This window comes from Bactrocera tryoni, chromosome 1 (genome assembly GCF_016617805.1).
Source record: "Bactrocera tryoni isolate S06 chromosome 1, CSIRO_BtryS06_freeze2, whole genome shotgun sequence".
Classification (NCBI taxonomy): Eukaryota; Metazoa; Arthropoda; class Insecta; order Diptera; family Tephritidae; genus Bactrocera; species Bactrocera tryoni.
This window is the reverse complement of record NC_052499.1, coordinates 35,131,168-35,151,296: the sequence shown is the minus strand read 5'-3', so window position 1 is coordinate 35,151,296 and position 20,129 is coordinate 35,131,168. Positions and strand designations below refer to the sequence as shown.

General features: G+C 35.7%; 1 protein-coding gene and 1 pseudogene across 5 annotated transcripts in view; one reads left to right on the top strand and one right to left on the bottom strand.

Annotated features, from left to right (window-relative positions):
- The window catches only part of LOC120778030 (Down syndrome cell adhesion molecule-like protein Dscam2), a 158,879-nt gene that overhangs the window by 34,018 nt on the left and 104,732 nt on the right, over window positions 1–20,129 (top strand). For all 5 annotated transcript variants that reach the window (XM_040109713.1, XM_040109706.1, XM_040109720.1 and 2 more), the window contains exon 4: window positions 19,663–19,805. In XM_040109713.1, coding sequence (XP_039965647.1) covers window positions 19,663–19,805 — 143 coding nt within the window. The remainder of the gene's footprint in view (window positions 1–19,662; window positions 19,806–20,129) is intronic.
- On the bottom strand, window positions 11,635–11,837 carry LOC120767107 (annotated as a pseudogene).

Genomic DNA, 20,129 nt, shown 5'->3' with positions numbered 1-20,129 from the left:
CTTTGGCAAACTGCATAACAACACACAGACATGGGTACAAAGGTGCTGGCGGTTGTAAATACTAGTAATAACTTCTTTCACCCTTGTGCATACTATATGTAGGTATCTTTAAAAGGTCCATCGTTAGGATAAATCTACATATACATATATATGTATGTGAATAATTTCGAGTTGGTCTCTCCTTTCACATAAATCCATGATTCGTCACCTGTGACGATCTTATAAACGTCTTTTGAAGCACCGCGATCGTATTTTTTCAGCATTTCTTTACACCAATCCACACGAGCCTTTTTTTGAGCGATTGTCAAATTGTGCGGGATCCAACGAGAACAAACCTTTTTTACGGCCAGGTGTTCATGCAATATCGAATGTATGCTGGTGGGAGAAATGCATCGGCATGCCTCTATCTGAAGGTATGTTACATGACGGTCTTGCATTATCAGTTCACGTACGGCATCGATGTTTTCTGGCACAACGGCTGTTTTTGGACGACCTTCACGGAATTCGTCTTTGAGCGAGCGTCGGCCACGATGAAATTCATTGTACCAGTTTTTCACAGTGCTATAGGATGGTACTTCATAGCCATACAAAGATTTTAGTTCATCGATGCACTCTTGTCGTGATAATCCACATCGAAAGTTGTGAAAAATGATCGCACAAAAATGTTCACGAGTTAATCCATTTTTTGGCCGAGATGAATTTTTTAATTCCCTGTAAATAAAACAATTCACGATTAAATGACAAAACGTTCTGAGTGATGTTATGCTAAAAAATGTCAAACTTTCCAATGGAAATGTCAGATTGCACCTGGCAACACTTGGTGTTGCCCTAGGCCAGAATATATATAGCAGCCCTCGTATATACATAGTTTGAACCGTTACTACCATTTGCCTTATTTTTTGTGGATCCTCTTTTTAACCATGTTAGGCTTTATTAACAGGACTATTTAAATTGCATTGAATTCAATAGTGCGAAGTTAGGTAAAATAATATAGTAAACCCGTCCAATAATCGGGGATTTTAATATGGACGCAGGAATTGGAACAGAATTTTTAACAAAAACCACGACCACTTGCAAATGAACTCTATACATTGCATAAAGCTTCTGAAGAATAAAACTCATATTGAAGACTGCTTAAGTCCAACTTAGATCCATAAATACATAGATCTGTAAAACATTTAACCTCCTTATAAACACAATTAAAATTCCTTTTAAAAGACCCTGTTTCCATACACACAATCATTAATATATATATACACTTTTACAGTTGTGGCTTGTTGCAAGTTGGTGTTGTTTGGGCTCCAATTGCTGCAACAAAGCGGTAATAGTCATAGTCATATTTAGAATTGTTGTTGTTATTTTTTGTGGTGCGATTGCGACACTTCAATAGTACAGTTGTTAGCTAGTACAGCGGTGTATGTGAATAGTGTTTTGCGGTTGTTCTCAACGCATTTCACCACATGCCGTTTGGTTGATACTCCTACTACTGGTGCTTGGCGGCCAACAAGTTGCAACAACTGCCGGTAGCCACGCAGCCACATTGCCGTCTCGTTGCTTTATCGCCTTTGCTGTTGTACCAAACTTTTTGCCGTCACCACAGTAGCATTAGTTTTAAATATGTTTATGTATGCGAGTGCATACATACTTACTTTGGCCTGTGAGCAGCACGCAACAAGTTTTATGCTTAACCTGCCACAAGTGCGCTTTGCATAATTTTTATTGTGTAAACACGATTTTGTTGTCATTAGGTTTGCAACAGTGGCTATTGCCACTTCTACCGTCACTTTTCTGGTCCCCTTTAAAACTTTCAATGACTCCCTCTCCCCACCTAGCACTTCCTCTTGTTGTTGTTAGCAGTTGGAAGACACTTTGTCTCCTCCTTGTCGAACATTCCATGCATATGTTGGGCGTATAAATATGCTTATTCATATATTTGTATTAGTTGTTTACATTGTGGGTGTGGTTGTTGGCATGAACGTGCTGGTGGTCAGACTATTGCCTCAATAACAATGTGGTTTCTTTGTTTTGCCACTTTAAATATATTTTAACATCAGTGCCTACATTCGCATTGCCTCTAAATATATTTACTATATACATTAGGTTGGTTCATAAAAACATTTTGAATTGTTTCCTTAAATACCGTGAAAATATCATCCAAACTAATGAACACAAGTAAGGAAGGGTTAAGTTTGAGTGCAACCGAACATTTTATACTCTTGAAACTTGCCAGGCATAAAGTCTTGCGGTATTTTTATTGAATTTTTTTTTATTGAAATTGAAATGAATTTTTGATAACTCATGCCCAGCTCTTGACCGATGCTACGGCTGCTACTATGCCGGTCTCTTTCGACCAATTCGGCGATCTTATCGCAATTTTCGACGACAGGCCTTCCGGAGCGCGGCGCATCTTTGACCACCTCTACACCAGAACGAAAACGTTGAAACCATCGTTGTGCGGTGGAAATGGATACTGTATCGGGTCCATAAACTGCACAAATTTTATTGGCGGATTGAGATGCATTTTTGCCTGTATCTTAGTAGTACTGTAAAATATGCCGAATTTTCTCTTTATTTTGCTCCATGTTTGCGACGCTATAACTCACGAACGACTTAAAAGAAACGACAATCAATCAAACACGTGTTAGCGCCTGAAATGAGCTTTCCAAAAAGGTATAGCATGACCCGAACTAGAACTACGCGCTTTCAGCGCCAACTAGCGAAAATACCGCAAGACTTTTTTGACAACCTATTATTTCATATACATACTTGTAAGTATATTCTGTATAACCGATTCACTGACCGACAAATTCGGCATAAGATTTGTTAGAAATTTGTAAGATTTGTTTTGTAACGAAAATAATTATGTGTATGGAATTTGAGTTAGATAGTTTGAAGAACTTATGTATATTAGGTATATGGAGATGGTATTGACCCGATTTTATCTGTGTTTTACCAATACTACATTCAGTTAAAAGATAGTATGTAAAATGCTCCCAAAATTTCATCAAGATTCCCCACATACAATCCCCAGTCATATCGAGTAAAGTCAGCCAGATGTTCGAAAATCCTGATATTATATTATATGAGGGCTATGTCAAGGTTTCGCCCAATTCTTTTCATTTTAAGCACAACGATACACTGTTATGAGTAAAATACGATAACTCTCATATTGGCTGATATATGCCGTAAAAAGTCACCCGGAAGTTTTTGACGCAGAGACATGCAATTATCATAGTATATATTATGGTCATAAGGTGGCATACTCTAAAGGCACTATATGTGCAATGTTTTATCTTTTCATATTAATTGATTTGTGTACTAGCAAGTGATAGAATCAAAAGGAACTTATAATTTAATATATAATATGTGATTTTTACTAAAAGTGGGCGATGCCACGGCAATTGTCTCTTATAAAACTGTCTAATGCCATCTCGGGGTGAAATTTAATGCCTCCGGAGCATTTAGTTATTGATTTATCGCGCTTTTAGTAGTTTTTAAGAGTACCGTTATATGGGGAGTGAGCGGGATTATAATCACTGTCTATAGACGTTCCAATAGGATTTATCTTGAGCGAATTAGGTTTTTCTAGCTTGAGCGGTTTGAGAGATATGTATGTTCATTAAACCTATTATAGGGCGGAGCCACGGCCACAAAGCGCCATTGAATGAAAACTTTTGTGTGCGTTACGGTGGTCTGATTATGCCTTACGAACTCCGCCTTACTCTTTAGTCAAGGAACATGTGTACTAAGTTCCAACAAGATATTCAAGTTACAGCGTACACGGATGGACGAACGGAAAGACAGACAGACAGTCATCCGGATTTCAACTAGTCTTTTTTATATACTTATATACATATAAGTATATATAACTCTATATCTATCTCACATAGTTTTAGGTGATACATACAACCGTAAGGTGAACAAAACTGTTATACTCTGTAGCAACTTGCTGCAAAAGTTCTGCCAAAATTTGAGCCCATAATATTAATATATTTGCCGCATTCTGATTTCCCAAATAATTAATATCGCAATATTTTCTTATTTGGTTTGGATAGTGAAAATGATAACTTGATCTTGTAGGAAATATACCGATCTTTAGATATGATTTCTATTTTACTCCACTGTCACAAAATTATTCGAGGTCAAATTCAAACCTTAAAACGTAAATAAAAATTTTGTTTATATTTCTTCTCAAAATAATGCTGCAAAAGGAATGGTCTTATGATTTTGAATGCTATGGAAGGATATTTTTACGGTATCTAAAGAAAATGTAAACCTTTTTTTTGGCCCAGCCTAATATACACATATGGGTATCTGTTGCATCTAAAGCTAGAAGTTTGTGGCAATTAAATTTAAATTTCTTTTGAAAAATATTATTATTAAAAATTACTTAAACTGAAATTTATAAAGGTATAAATACATATGTATATGTATCTGGAATCAATCCCTAACATAAAGTTTTGTTTAAACAACCACTATAACTTTCCTTTTGTAACAGACTGACATATGGTCTGAGGGCCTATGGAAAATAATTTTCCATAAAATCTATTAAATGTATGTTGTTTTGCAAAACGTTCTAAAACCACGTCAATAGTATAAAACACACTTTTGGAAAATTGAACCATTTAAGGAAGAACTAAGATCGGTTGTAACCGAACATTTTATATTTCCTCAATTTGCAAGGATCAACGACGGGGGAATACTTTCAGATGTGCTGAAATTTATGTATATTAATAAATATTGCGAAATAACTCACCTTTATTATATTATTAGACGAAAACCCTAAAAGTATACTATCAAATTTGGTATGTTATTACATTACGTACTCTTACACACATGTGTATATTATGGGTGGTAGATTCACCCAGTTCCACATTTACTACATTTTGCTTCATTTTCGAGGTATTTATATTAAATTCAGCCTTAAATGGGGTATATGAGATATAAGCCAAAATAAATTCTATATAATGGATATAAGAGCACCACGGGAACTTGAGAAACAAGGTCTAGACTATTTTCATTCAAATTTATTAAATCACATTATTTTTAAGAAAAAATTACCATTAAACTTCCTTGAAGTATCTTACATATTGTACAACTTAAACGCCTTAAATCGACATACATATTTGGCATAAAGTCTGGTAGAATAACGAAAATAAACATGTATAGAATTGGGCCCTTGGAGTCGTTAGAGGATCAATTGCAAACATTTTCGGAACTACTTATCTCCGTTATATACTTTGTGGATAGGCATTGAAGAGTTGGTACCTGATGAACTCCAAGAGTGGTATGTCGCGTTTGTGATAGAGCTGTGCACTCATAGAGGAAGTGTGGAAACTTCTCCTTAAGCACCTCGAGTTTGCAGCTGCGAAAAGTGTTTTTATATGGCATTCCACTTTCATCGCATGTTATCCAAATGCCCAATGCCACGTTAAGGTAGCTGTCTCTAAATACTTTTCCTCGACCTACATTTTTAATAAGTCCTATTTTCTCTTGTCATATTGTAACCATATCGGCTTCGCTATCTTACATTTGGTTATACTACTGTGGGCAAAATATAGTAAGATTAAATTAATTTAAATTTCGGGCGAAAACCCATTCATTGTCTTCTAGGTTAGTATGACTGCGACTGTTGATCGACACGTCAATAAAACAAGAAAAAATGTTAACTTCGGCGGCGCCGAAGCTAATATACCCTTCACAGGTGCATTTCTTTTAGTAATTATGTGTTCAGTTTGTATGGTAGCTATATGCTATAGTAAACCGATCTGACCAATTTCTTCGGAGATTACATTGTTGCCTTAGAAAATAATCTGTACTAAATTTGGTGAAGATACATTGTCAAATGTGAAAGTTTTCCATACAAGAACTTGATTCCGATCGTTCAGTTTATATGGCAGCTATATGTTATAGTAGTCCGATATCAGCCGTTCCGACAAATGAGCAGCTTCTTGAAGAGAAAATGACGTTTGCAAAATTTCAAAACGATATCTTAAAAACTAAGGGACTAGTTCGAATATATACAGACAGACGGACGGACAAACGGACAGACGGACAGACAGACAGACGGACATGGCTAAATCGACTCAGCTCAACATACTGATCATTTATATATATACTTTATAAGGTCTCCGACGCTTCTTTTTGGGTGTTACAAACATCGTGACAAACTTAATATACCCTGTTCAGGGTATAATAAATGAATTTGTGCTTAAAAATTGACGGCTAACAGTCATAGATCTTATTGGCATCGTTGAAATATCGGAAGGATCAGTGAAAACCCTTTTGAAAACACTATTACTTCCAAAGTCACTAAATTTTTTCTACACAATGCTGTGACACAATGCTTTCCGACTAACAGGATGTCATGAAACGTATTATTACTGGCGATAACTCTTAGATCCATGCTTACGACCCGGAAGCAGGTGATCAATCAGCCGAATATCGTGGCAAAGGTGAGCCGAATCCGAAAAATTAACTTAAACATCGGTTTCGAGGATTGAAAAACGTTAGCATAAGTGGATTGGGGCTAAGGGGTAATCCCCCTTTGAAGGGGACGACATAAATTTCGCTCATGATAGTAGATATCCATCTGCTCTGAACTATTTGTTCAAATTTGTGTTTTGAGCTCCCTCTTGAATGTTGCCAGCAATGTCTGTGTATAAGCTAACCTTCTGTATCTTCCCAAAATTATTCAGTAGAACTACCAGGCAATCTCTATATCTAGTACTTCCGTTTGGAAGATGCTAGCTGACTTTGGTAAATGGATAGAGAGATATATAACAAGATCCACGGAGTATATCGCCGTCTCAACTCCGCTGTCTATTTTGGACCATTCAGAGTAGATTGAGAGGAGATATTATCCTCCTCCCCTATCTCTTCTTAACCGTTCACCTCTGAGGCTATTTTCTCCTGGAAGTAACTATATAAATCCAACCTTAGGAGGATGTAATTTTATTTATTTAGATTTATTTTGAGCTGGCTTAGATTATCGCTATGTACATAACTCTTCCCGTTCCTGTTTATTTAAAATTTTCACATAAATAATGAGGTTATGTTAACAAGTCTATACACGAAAGCTATTGCCTTATAACTTTTTTCAATAGGACATGTAGATTTTCTGGAAATTCAGATAAAAAGTTTTTAACCATTAAAAATTCAACAATGGCCTCTCTTTCTTATTCCTGAGCGCATCGGAATAAATTATTTTTCCTTTGATGTATGCCATTTTATCTTTCGTTTCTGAACTTCTGAAATTATATGGCATAGAAATATAGACTGTGGGATTTTAAAGGATTTCCAATTGTAAATCTTCACGTACATATATGTACATACATACATACATATAATATTTCTTTTAATAAATTAGTCTGAAATTAAATTGTAATAACCTTCAATATGGCGGAACAGATATTTTTTCACTTTGATAAGCTTCCTTGTGTATCTGCGAACATAAAGCGGAGTGTACCAAACAAACCACGCTTCTTTTAAGCTACGAAGACTTTAAGAAAAAATCCATATTTTCAAACATACGTAAGTATGTATGTCTATTCAAAAACGGTAAAATTTCAGTGCGCAAATTTTTAAATAAAAAGTTGACAAAGAAATGAAAAACTACTCTACATTCAAACATATATACCCGTAGATAAAAGCAGAACACGGAAAAGTCCTTCTTCTGCGTGCGTGATTCACACAAAAGTTTGAAATCTTAAGCGATCCTTTCCAAAGGATAGATGGATACCATACAGTCATCGCTACTTTGCTCGCCGCATTGCAACACAAATAAACTCTAAAAGCTAAGGAGCTTTTTGCCATAAAAGAACTGCTGCTATGTAGTTGTAGGAACCGAGATTTGCAACGTGAATGTGTTGAGCATGTGCGCTTAGAAATCATATATAAAAAGTAAAGGCCAGCGGAGGGGTGAGTGGTGAGGAGAGAACGAGTGCAGGGAAACTTGTCAAAATCAATGTTGAGGTTTTGATATTGCGGTATGACACAAAAAATGCGATAAAAAGTCAAAGATGTACAAAGACTGCACATACACACATAAATTCACACTCGACGCGCAGTTATAAAACGGACTGCTTAGTTTTCTTATAAAGAATAAGAACAAATTTGAAAAGGAGAAAGAAAAAAGAAAATATTGCCGGCGAGAAAAGAAAATGCTACATTCATTTGACAGAAAACATGAATAACCGACAATACAGAACAATGAACCGGTTGCATGAATGGGGCTGAGTCTGAAGCCCGGCAGACCGCGGGAGAACGGGTTGATATGCAGCGCAGTTACGTACATATACACGTGGATTGTTACTTACACACTCCCCAGAACGTATGAAATCTGAAAGCGTGGGTTTGACTATTAGCGACTCATGCGTGCTCTTCGCTGAAGTAAAAATATGTAGTTGAAATGTCGAGTGGATGATTTGAAGTGTGTGGCGGGGTTAAATGATTTATGCTGTCATGACTATTAAGAACATTAAAACGTCACAAATGTATATGTCGGCTGTCTGATTCAAACTGAAGCTGACTAAAGAGATAGGGAGGAGAATAAGAGGGAACGTGTTGATAAACGCTATACACATAGGTTCAGTGGTAATGTCTGTGTTCGAAAGTGTTTTTGACAGCTTTTGACGAAGATAGTCGCAAATGAGTTTGAGATTTCGCTTATGGATGTAGAGTAATGTAGGCATTGAACGTTGAAAGTAAAAATACTCCACTGAACAGTAATTTATTTTATTTAGCTTTGTAAAGGCCTTGCTGAGGATTATACACTTACACTGCGAATTTCAGTTTCATCTAGAAACATTAGAGTATATTTGGTGCAGAAGGCTGAATTGTGTAATACGCTCATTACGCATCATTCGAATTGGAAAAAATGCACACATACAGCGCCTTCTCGAAAACGTGAACTAATTAAAACAAAGAAAGTTCAAAGCGAAATTAGCATGTTTAGAATTTTTTAATACCCTATGGAAAGATTATATCCATGTTCATTCTTCACAGAACGGTTATAATGAAAACAGCTAAGGGTGCGATAACTAATTAACTAAAAATTTTTGAACTGATTGATCGGTTTCACCCAAATTTAATGCATAGCATTTCACGTACATATATGCGTTTAAAACAATACAATATAACACAATTTTAAATTCCAATCAAATCACTTACAGTATACAAATCAAGCTCCAATGAATTCATCGGGAAAATGATTTTTTGCCAAACGTATCGGTTAAACTTTGAGTAGTTTTATGGGGAATGCCGCCTCACAAACGAAATAGCGAAAGTAGTAAAATAACTACTAGCAAGAGGAAAAAATAGTAATACTTTGTTCAGAATTTTCAAATTCTTTATTCTTTAAAATATATATACCTCAAATTAATTCCCCTTGGGCGATATACATTTTTGCCAACGGTTTTTCTAATCCTCGATACAGTTACTAAAGTAAATTTCCGGAATAGCCAGAACTCACACGGAGCTAAATCAGGCGAATACGGCGGGTGTGGAAAGATATTGGCGAAAATTCACGAAGAAACAATGCAGTATGCGACAGTGCATTGTCACAAACGGCGAATATCATTAAATATGAGTTGACAGTTTCGCCGGTCGGAATTCGCAGTGCAGCAAACCTTGCTAAGCGAAGAAAACTGTCAAAATAACGACATGGTTATTTCGGTTTCGGTTCTCCTTTGCGATGATATTCGGCCAAATGAATTCCAAGACTCATCGCAGTAATAATGCGTTTCATGACATCTTGGTATCGTGCTTTCATTTTTCTTAGGCACCAATGATCTTTCAACACGATTTTTCCTGATCCGATATTCCGACGATGCCAGTAAAATCTCTGATTGTTAATCACATCTCTAAATGAGGGCAAAGCAATTCTCCTCCTTGTTGAAAGGCTCCATGCTCAGTCTAAAAGAAGCTGAACAATTTTCATAGTCTTGCAACCAGTTGCTACAGAGTATTATAGTTTTGCTCACATAACGGTTGTGCGTATCACCTAAACCTAATCGAGATAGATATATGGTCATATGGTTATATGTTTTATACGATGACGAGAAAAGTTTAAATTTTGAGTAAAATTTGAGATATCTTGATGAAACTTGGTGTGCAAATTCGTTAGTACAAAAAAGATTTCAAGTTCGTAGATGGGCATAATCGGACCACAAATCGCTATTCACCGAAAACATATAAAGTGCCATAACGAAACACTAAATTAAGATATACAAGTAAAGAAGCGCTAAGTTCGGGTGTCACCAAACATTTCATACTCTCGCATGATAAAGTGATAATCGACATTTAATTATCTGTCATTTACATATTTTTCAAATACCGTATTTGTGTAAAGTTTTATTCGCTATCATCATTGGTTCCTAAGGTATATATTATACAGAGAAGGCATCAGATGGAATTCAAAATAGCGTTATATTGGAAGAAGGCGTGGTTGTGAACTGATTTCACCCATATTTGGACATGTCATTAGGGTGTTAAGAAAATATTATATACCGAATTTCATTGAAATCGGTAAAGTAGTTCCTGAGATATGGATTTTGGTCCATAAGTGGGCGACGCCACGCCTATTTTCAATTTAAAAAAAAGCCTGGGTGCAGCTTCCTTCTGCCATTTCGCCCACTTTTCCAAAAAAATTACGACCAAATGTGCCCCTCGCTAATGCGATCCTTTGTGCCAAATTTCACTTTAATATCTTTATTTATGGCTTAGTTATGACACTTTATAGGTTTTCGGTTTTCGCCATTTTGTGGGCGTGGCAGTAGGCCGATTTTGCCCATCTTCGAACTTACCCGTCTTATGGAGGCAAGAAATACTTGTATCAAGTTTCATCATGATATATCAATTTTTACTCAAGTTACAGCTTGCACGGACGGACGGACAGACGGACGGACGGACAGACAGATATCCGGATTTCAACTCTACTTGTCACCCTGATCACTTTGGTATATATAACCCTATATCTGACTGTTTTAGTTTAAGAACTTACAAACAACCGTTATGTGAACAAAACTATAATACTCTCCTTAGCAATTTTGTTACGAGAGTATAAAAATTGTAATTTGGCACAGGGGATCTCAGTGATCCTGTGTGCAAAAAAAAGGTGCCTGGAGTCCCTACGCGCGGATGAAGTTATACTTCTTAGTGATATTCCAAGAAATGCATATCATTTTTTATGAAAGAAAACTAGAAAACTTAAATCACATTTTATAAATTTATTATAATTTATTATCTCCCCGAGCATGCCTTTGCCAACAAGTCGTCTTTTCGCGACGATAACAAAAGCTAAAAATCATAAATTGCACAATTTTCTGGTGCTTCTCGCAAAAATCTGCGTCGATATGTATTCACGATCATACGTATACATACATACATATTTACGCATGTTTGTAGGCGAAGCTGCTACAGCGGCAAGGGGCGACAATCGGCGGCCATTACTTTTCTTATACCATAGAAATTCTATTGCTACGAATATGGAAATGACAACGAAATAATGCAAATATGCATATTTCTAAAGGTCTAACTTCTTTGAATAAATGAATGATCCTGAGAAGTATAGTCTTAACTTTTCAACGGCCAACGCAGAGCATTTCAACCAAAAGGAATTTATTCATTAAAATAACCACTCAGAAGTCGTTTTATCCGTTGTAAGCGAACGATTTTCGAAGAAACATCATTTCTAATATGCCACAAGACAAAATTAGAAATGAACTTCTTAAACCTCACGCTGTCAGATAAAACGATATACCTCGTCATCGCGGGTCGATTTCCAAAAAATGTAAATGAAGACTAACTACAGAAATAATCCTGTAAGGTATAGCCTTAATTTTTCAACGGCCAACGCAGGGTATTTCAATAAAAGGGCACAAAAAATAGTTGAGAACTCGCAGAAATGAAAGACAAAGGAAAGAAAAAGGAGTATAACTTCAATAATGAACAAGCATACAAACATACATATGCGCAGCAGCAGCAAGGAAAGAGGTAACAATCGGCGATCCATTGTGTATTTCTTTCATGCATAACCAAACCATAATTAGGACAACGCAATTCAAGTGTCAATGGTGGTGTTAGAGGTAAAGTGACGACGAGCACGCAGGTTCGAATCCCAACAGAATTTATTTTAAATTGAATATGTCACCAACCAAAAATTGAAACATTGTTCTACAAAAACAACAACAGCATAAGCATGGCAACATTGTGTTGTTGGTAGAAAAGCCGTGCTGTGCCGAAAGAAACGAACAAGCGATCGCCGATTGTCACCGCTTCGCTTGCTGCTCGAACATCTTCGCAGACAAGGTTGCGTAGATTCATATTGAGCAAGGTTGCGCAACCTGAATCTATCGCCAGCTGGTGTGAAAATCATGGTACAAGGGTGTGACCATTCACACTACTTAATCTACCCCCCAAGTGTACGTTCACAATGAAAACATCATGGCCACTTTTGGTGAATAAGGGTGGCGAGAGATCAAAACGGGTTGCGTAAAACGAAAATGCTATAATAATTATTTATATTTTATAGTACTATACTATGTATTTTCAATTTTGGTTATAGAATGAAATTTAATGCTGTTATCAAAAATTTTAATTACTTATTCATGAACAAATTGAAATTTATATTTTATAATGAATGGATATGAGGAAATAACATTTGCAGCAACATTTGGTATTACATATCATAATAATTCTTTTAAACAGTAATAAATAATTTTTCATTGTAAGATAAATCAAGAGATAATTGTAATACCCATATTTCCTATACTTTACATAAGTATAAATTTCTTTAATCACAAACTACATACATTATATGTCAAAATGTAGCTATCTATAAGCCGGCGATCAGGAATCCTACCCGTTCCTAACTGGAGTGTTAGTGTAGGAATATAAGTATCAATTTGTTTGCTCTGAGCGATTTAGTCAGTTTTTCAGCATTTAGCGATGAAAATATATATATACTTTATGAACAACTCTTTACATAAAAAATTACCATATTATTTTTTAGTTCTAAACTAGGTAGGTAGGTAGGAGTGCAGCCCTGTTATCTATCGGGCTCAATTAGCACTTGATGTGCCATTTTGATACACTATTCGTAGAACCTCCTGTATCTGCTATTACGTTTCACCTTCTCTCTTAAACCATTTTGAGGTTTCGATCAAACTACTTATGTCTGATATGCTTTTAGTGGAAATCTATTCAAGGTTTGGTGCTTGATGGATTCCAAGTGTTTTATGTCGGATATGTGCTAGAGCTGGGCATTCACAGAGAAAGTAGAAAAAGGAAAATTGTTTCCTTGTTCCCTGCTACTCCGCAGCCTCGGCAGATGTCGTTGTAGGGCATACCTGTTTTGGCCGCATGTTCCCCAAATGGCCAGTGCCCTGTTGTGGTAGCTGTTACTCTGTAGATACTTTTTCTTGACCTAATTAATAAGTCGTTGGTTCTTTTCCTGTCATATGTTAGCCATAATTGTTTTGTTAAGACGCATTTTGTAATGCTTTTCCACCTGTTATTTGCAACTTGTTGAAATTGTCTATTGATCTCTCCTTTGATCGATCCTAGCGGGCTTGGTATCAGCTCCGCCAACTCGTCTGCTTTTTCGTTACCGAAAATGTTCCTGTAGCCGGGAACCCAGTTCAAGTCTAGTTGGAGCTTGTCTTTTATTGAGCTTAGTGCTCTCTTGCAGTTGTGTACTACTGGAATTTGTCATGGGTGAAGACAAGGCCAGGAGCGCTGCCTGGCTATCCGTAAATATAGTTGGCTTATGTATATTCTCGTGGTTTTCTAATAAAACTTCGCAGGCTTTTTATATGCTTAGTACTTCTGCTTGGAAGATGCTAGCCGAGTTCGGTAGACGAATAGAGAGAGATATGCCTAGATCTGCGGGGAATACCCCCGTGCCTACTCCGTAGTCAATTTTGGACCCGTCGTTATAGACTGAGATGGTATCCTCCTCTCCTATTGAACCTCTTCTTCATTCTCGTCTAGATGGTATCCTCACCTGGAAGTGTCTATTGAAATCTAGCTTGGGGGGAATGTAGTCTGATTTATTAATGGTGAGCTTCTTTAGGATTACACCTTGTCCGTAGTTCTGCTGTTTCCAACCACCCAATTTTTTTATTCTTATCGCCGTAATAGCTGCTGTTTTGTGAATAAAAATATCCATGGATAGTTGATGCAGGACCACATTGAGCGCATCAGTCGGACATGACCTGATTGCACCAGTAACCCCCGCACATGCTCCTCTTTGTATTTCATTTAATTTTTTAATGTCGTATTGTTTGTTTAGCGCTGGCCAACATACCAAAGCTCCATATGTAAGTATAGGTCTTATGACAGCCGTATACATCCACATGATTGTACTAGGTTTGAGTCCACAATTCTTGCTGACGATTCTCTTACAAGTATAGTAGGCCATGTATGCTTTATTTATTCTTTTTTATATATTTATTTCCAGGACAGTTTGGTGTTAATCTCCACCCCCAAGTATTTAGCTGTGGGGGATAGAGTGAGTGTCGTGCTGTTAAGTACCGGAAGTTGAAACTGAGGGATTTTGGTTCTGCTTGTGAATAGCATCAGTTCAACTCCTAGTCCATTGTTCTTAGCCTATAGGTTTAACCTTCGAAGTGCTCTTTCCATAATCTCGCTGACTGTTGAAGGAAACATGCCTGATACCAACAACATTATATCGTCACATACGCACTGCTTTCACTCCTCCACCGTTGAGTTGGAGTAGTATTTCGTTCAGCGTTACAACCCATTGAAGCGGAGAGAGGACCCCCCTTGAGGCGTCCTTCTACTCACATAACTTGTTTGTGTTGCAGCGCCGTTTGAAGCTATAATCTTCCTATTCTCAAGCATCGATAGTATCCATCTGCACACAGTGTCATCTATGCCACTATGTGCCAGAGAATTAATTATAGCGTTTACTTCCATGTTATTGAAACACCCTCTTTGTCTAGAAAAGCAGCTATGGTGTGTTGTTTGTGGTGTAGTGATTTTTCAATTACACTTGTCACCTCGTGAAGGGCAAACTAAGTTTTTAAACAAATATGCTTCTTAAGGAAATAATTTTTTGAATTTGCAATATCTTCATAGCATAAATAGAGTAAATATGTTTTTTTCATTAAAAGTAGTTTAAATTAGCTAACGCAGCACTATTTCGCCATGCTCAATAGCAATACGGACAAGATATTTGAATATTGCCGAAATTTTGATGGGTCGGCATCTTGAGCTTCAGTATTTTAAGTGTATCCCCATACATATGCTTGCAGATTAAAATAACTAAATAAATACAAACAAATTGTCTTGCAAAAATATAAATTTGGCTCTGAATAAGTATATTTTGGACCCCACTATTTGGCATGGTTGCTTATTTGCTCCTAACACTTTTCTGTGGTGAACATTTATTAACTTACCACAGTTAAAAAAGGAATAAATAAGAAACTTAATTTCTCATGTACTAGCTCATAATGTCCTCTTCTTTAAGAGTATATATTAAAATAAAACGATTTTCTTATTAAAGTTTTACAGTATATGTATAACCAATATTTTTGGGACAACTTTACAATAAATTTTAAGAAAATAAGACAATGCAACCATTTTCCGGTTAAAAGTTGGCCATCTTGGATGCCAATAGAAACTCAACCCCGGACTTCCTTTGACGTTTCCACATGGGCACTTCTCAGCTGTGCCTTTGTTTACATCGCATCAGCTGATACTTTCTCTAGTCCTCCTTTACGATGGTGAAAATTGGACGATGGGCACCGCCTACTTTTTGGTGAAATGCCATATCTCGGGATCCGACCAACCGATTTAGACTACATTTAGTGCGTATAATTTTTTTTAACATATCTGTTACATAGTGAAAATAGGCAAAATCAGACTAATCAGACCACATCTACTTCTCATATAACAGAATTTAAAATTACATTTGATTCTTTCACTTTCCAGGACACATATTAAGAAGTAATTAATATAAAGGAATAAAATTTTACAGTAATAATTGCCTTATTCGGTACCTAGGGTCTTGAACAGTTTTGATTTGATATGGACAATTTTTGGTCAAAAGGTGCCCTGTAGTTGACTTTTGATCGAAAATGTCGGTCAATGCTTCATATATATAACTGAAATTAAGAGATACTCCTTCTCTTATAATGGTTTTGTCTGAACGTCGTCAAAAATGGGTTGAATCGGACCAATACTTCCCTTAGCCCACATATACTTAATATAAAGATTTTCGAACTTCCGAGTTACTTTCTACCGCATATATCGGCCAATATGTGAATTATCTCAATGATAATAAAAAAACGTGTTTTAACATATTCATAACAGTGTATTTTTGTGCCTAAAATAAATATATGTAACTAATATCAGGATTTTCGAACATCCGGCTGACTTTACTCTCAGGCTTTGATTCTTGCAAGTTGTATAAAATGTTCAGTTGCACCCGAACTTGTCCTTACTTGTTTTATTTTATTTTATTTAATTTACTGTATATTTTTGCATATTGGTTGCATTTGACTCTGCTACAATATGCGTTAAGGGATCTACAGCAAAATAACAGAACAAATTTAAAATTCAAAGCTCGAAATTCTGACAAGATAAAAAAAATTTTGTTTATAATAAAATGATTAAAACGCAGGTTTCTCAAAATTAATTTATTCAAAACACTCGTCAGTTGTCTAACGCAGATAAGCCGCTCTTGCAATATGAAAGCCGGAATATATCCAGAATTAATTCTTTCGCGGAAATTCGTGTATAGCCTAATATAAAATGGTTTAGTAAATTGCTTTATTGTAATATGAAAAAGTGAGTATTATTTACATGATTTTGCCGGAGAGAAATGTAGCGTAAAAGCATTTAAAATTACAGTGAAGTTGTTTGTGTCAGTTAGTAAAATAAATGTCTTTTTGTAGACTGCGCAAATAAAAGTTCATTTACGTTGATGCCATATAGACGTATTGTATATATGTACAGCTGTTGACAGCAAATTAAAAACGCTACTTATTTTGAAGTAAATGAAATTATTTTCGAATAAATCACTTATTGTTACCGTTTTTTCACTCATTTTATTGAAACTTACGTTAAACTTAAACTCTAACAGTAAAGGTTATAATTACAAATCTGTTTTTTTTTTTGAAGATTTTAATAAAAACCTGTGCAATCAACGATTTGAGTGCGACAACTAATTAGAAACGAAAATTTTTTATCAGCAAAAAATACTGCTATTAAAAATATTGCCTTCTTTCAGTTAGTATTTTGTTGCTTTACCCTTCTTCTTTAACACTGCTTCACATCCACTGCGAATTGAGGTTATAAGACTCTGACAGCGCACCACTAGTGTTGCCTGCCATACCGTCCCAAATTCATCAAAAAGGACAGCCATATTTGTGATACCTACAGCTTTTTTGACATTAATCCAGATGTGTTTTCTTCAGGCCACTCCAAAACGTTCATGGAATTTTCAACAAAAAACTTTTGTGCTGACTTTGCCGTATGCTTTGGATTGTTATTTTGTTGGAATTTCCATATAACAGTCAAATTGTCCTTAGTCCATGGCAGAATGACATTTTTTAGGATGTTGACGTATTTCTCCTTATTTAAAATTCCATCAATCATATGGAGCGGACCTACCCCATTCAAGGAAAAAATTTCCCACACCATGACTGATCCTCCACCATGCTTCACTACGCGTGGACAATAGCAAGGCTCAAATTCTTGATACATTGATCGGCAAACATACCTTCGACCATCAGTATCTATGCGATTTATTTTGGTTACATCGCTCCGAGCAATTGTTTACATGGACATCTGGACATTATAATTGTCTTGAATTTTTATTTTTATATTTCTGTTGAAGCTTTTCGGGTTTTTTCTTTGCATACAATATTGAAAATAGTTTTAAAATTCTGTATATGCTCAGGGGCTTTCTTTCTTTTGAGCATTTGACCTGATTCGAACGCCGTTCCAGACTGACGAAGGTCAAAAATGTAATTACGTAGGGCGGGTGTACAGCTGCAGCTTTTACTCATTAAAAAATTTGAATAATCCATTTTAATATATTTTAAACCAGAACTCAGAAACACATCCTTATCAGAAATCAGTAATATTATTAATAAAAATAGCACCTGAAGGAATTTTAAGTCTTTAAACAGCTGTTTCTAATTAGCTGTCGCACTTAATTCACCTTCTATATCGTAACACATTTACTATTTGGGAAAAAAATAAAAGAACTTTAACAACACAACTACAAGAGTGAATTTAGTAGTAAATAGAGTAACACGAACAATACAAGACTTTTAGGAATATAAATAACGGTATATTAAAATTTTTTATCATTATACTCATCAGCCACCTACAAAAAAGGGAGCGTTTCTAATTAGCTGTCAACAGCTGTGTTATCAAACATTTATATTGAATATTCTAGCAGTGTGTGATGATACTTAAATTTAGTAAATATCATTTATTGCTATATTTTTGTCACATATTGCTACATTAACACTACTTAATTTTTTTATATAGAACCATTTATATGTAATTATAAATGATCGGGACTGTCGAAACAGACTACAAACACGCTTCTCCAGTTCTAATTAGGTTTTTATTATACATATCCCGGACATGCCAGTATATTTTGCTGGTGGAACTAAGTGAGTTTAAATCTATAATATCAAGTTATAAGATATCAATTATCATTGTGCTTTTCAACTTAGCTCTCTTTTCCAGAAATATTCCAAAAGTGGATCGCTCTTCTTTTTATATGAATATAGCAGTCAAAGTAATATAATCAAAATCTAAGTTGAAACGTTTTCTTTGATAAAGATTAAGATCTGACTGTTAATATTCACATACAAACAATTTTTACCGGTTGAGGTTTCATTCGTAAACTTCGATGACAATACAAAACACTGTCACCAAGGTTGTCCGGGGACTCCAAGTTAATGAGGTATCTTCATTTAGCTTCTAATGTTTTGGCTCTAATTCCATGAAGGTGAAGTGATTTAATGTTGTCTTCTTCTAAGAATTGTTGAGACTTTAACACAATTGAGATATTACCACATGAATACAAATTTACTTATAATTTGCCTCGGGATAGAAGTTTACGGCAAATCAAGTAGTTTGCTAGCGTTCGCCAAGCCCTCGTGTGACTTAACCAACCTGCAGTAAACCGCAAGAAGACAGCAGCTCCTACCAATTTTCTTTTAAAAGACAGAAATACTTAAAATTTATTTTCAGCTTTACAATTTCCTCCCATATCAATGTAGGCCGTCACCTATTTCGCTCTTATCAAGAAGCAATTCGATACCAATGATAGAATACAAAAAAGCCAAGACTTTCCTGAAAACTGAAAGCACTGATTTTTTTTACCAGCACAAGTATCGAATTTTTCCTGCTACAAATTTAGTGATGATTTCAAGTGAAGATTTCAAGTGAAGATTTCAAGTGAAGATTCTAAAAAAACGCTAAATTATCAAATATTATATAATCTGCGTTCGAGTACAAATGTTAACAACGGTAATAAGGACATTTCCTGGCACTTAATGTTACCACTTTTACCAGCATATCCGCATACTCTTTCCGTTACAAATACACAAAATAAACACAAATTTACAACATTTTAATTCTTTTACCAATGTTATTGTTGGTGTCTTGCAGAAAAATTACTGGCAATGGCACATTATATTTTCCACCGTTTTTGGCGCAATACTATCGCACAGACGTGCACGAGACGATATACCGCTGTCGAGCAGCCAACGAAGCTGGCACTGTGTTGAGCCGGAACGTGCAGCTCCAAGCAGGTGAGTACAAGAACGTTCCACAAAATATGCAACTCGCATTTTTGTATATGTATAGTATATGTATATGTATGTGTACAAGAATATGTAAGTGCATATAGAAAATTCTGCTTTTAACCAAATAGGTTTTGTAGTTTGTAAAGGAAGAGCGAGTGCATTGTCAGAGACGGACAGGACGTGATTAAATTAAACTGACACGGCTGCAAACTTCAAATAATATTTATAAAAAAATTTAGTTACGTTTTTGAGTAAATTTCAGAACATTAAACGCACATTAACATTAGAGCCGAAGAAAATAGTATATTTTATGGGATACACTTAAAACAC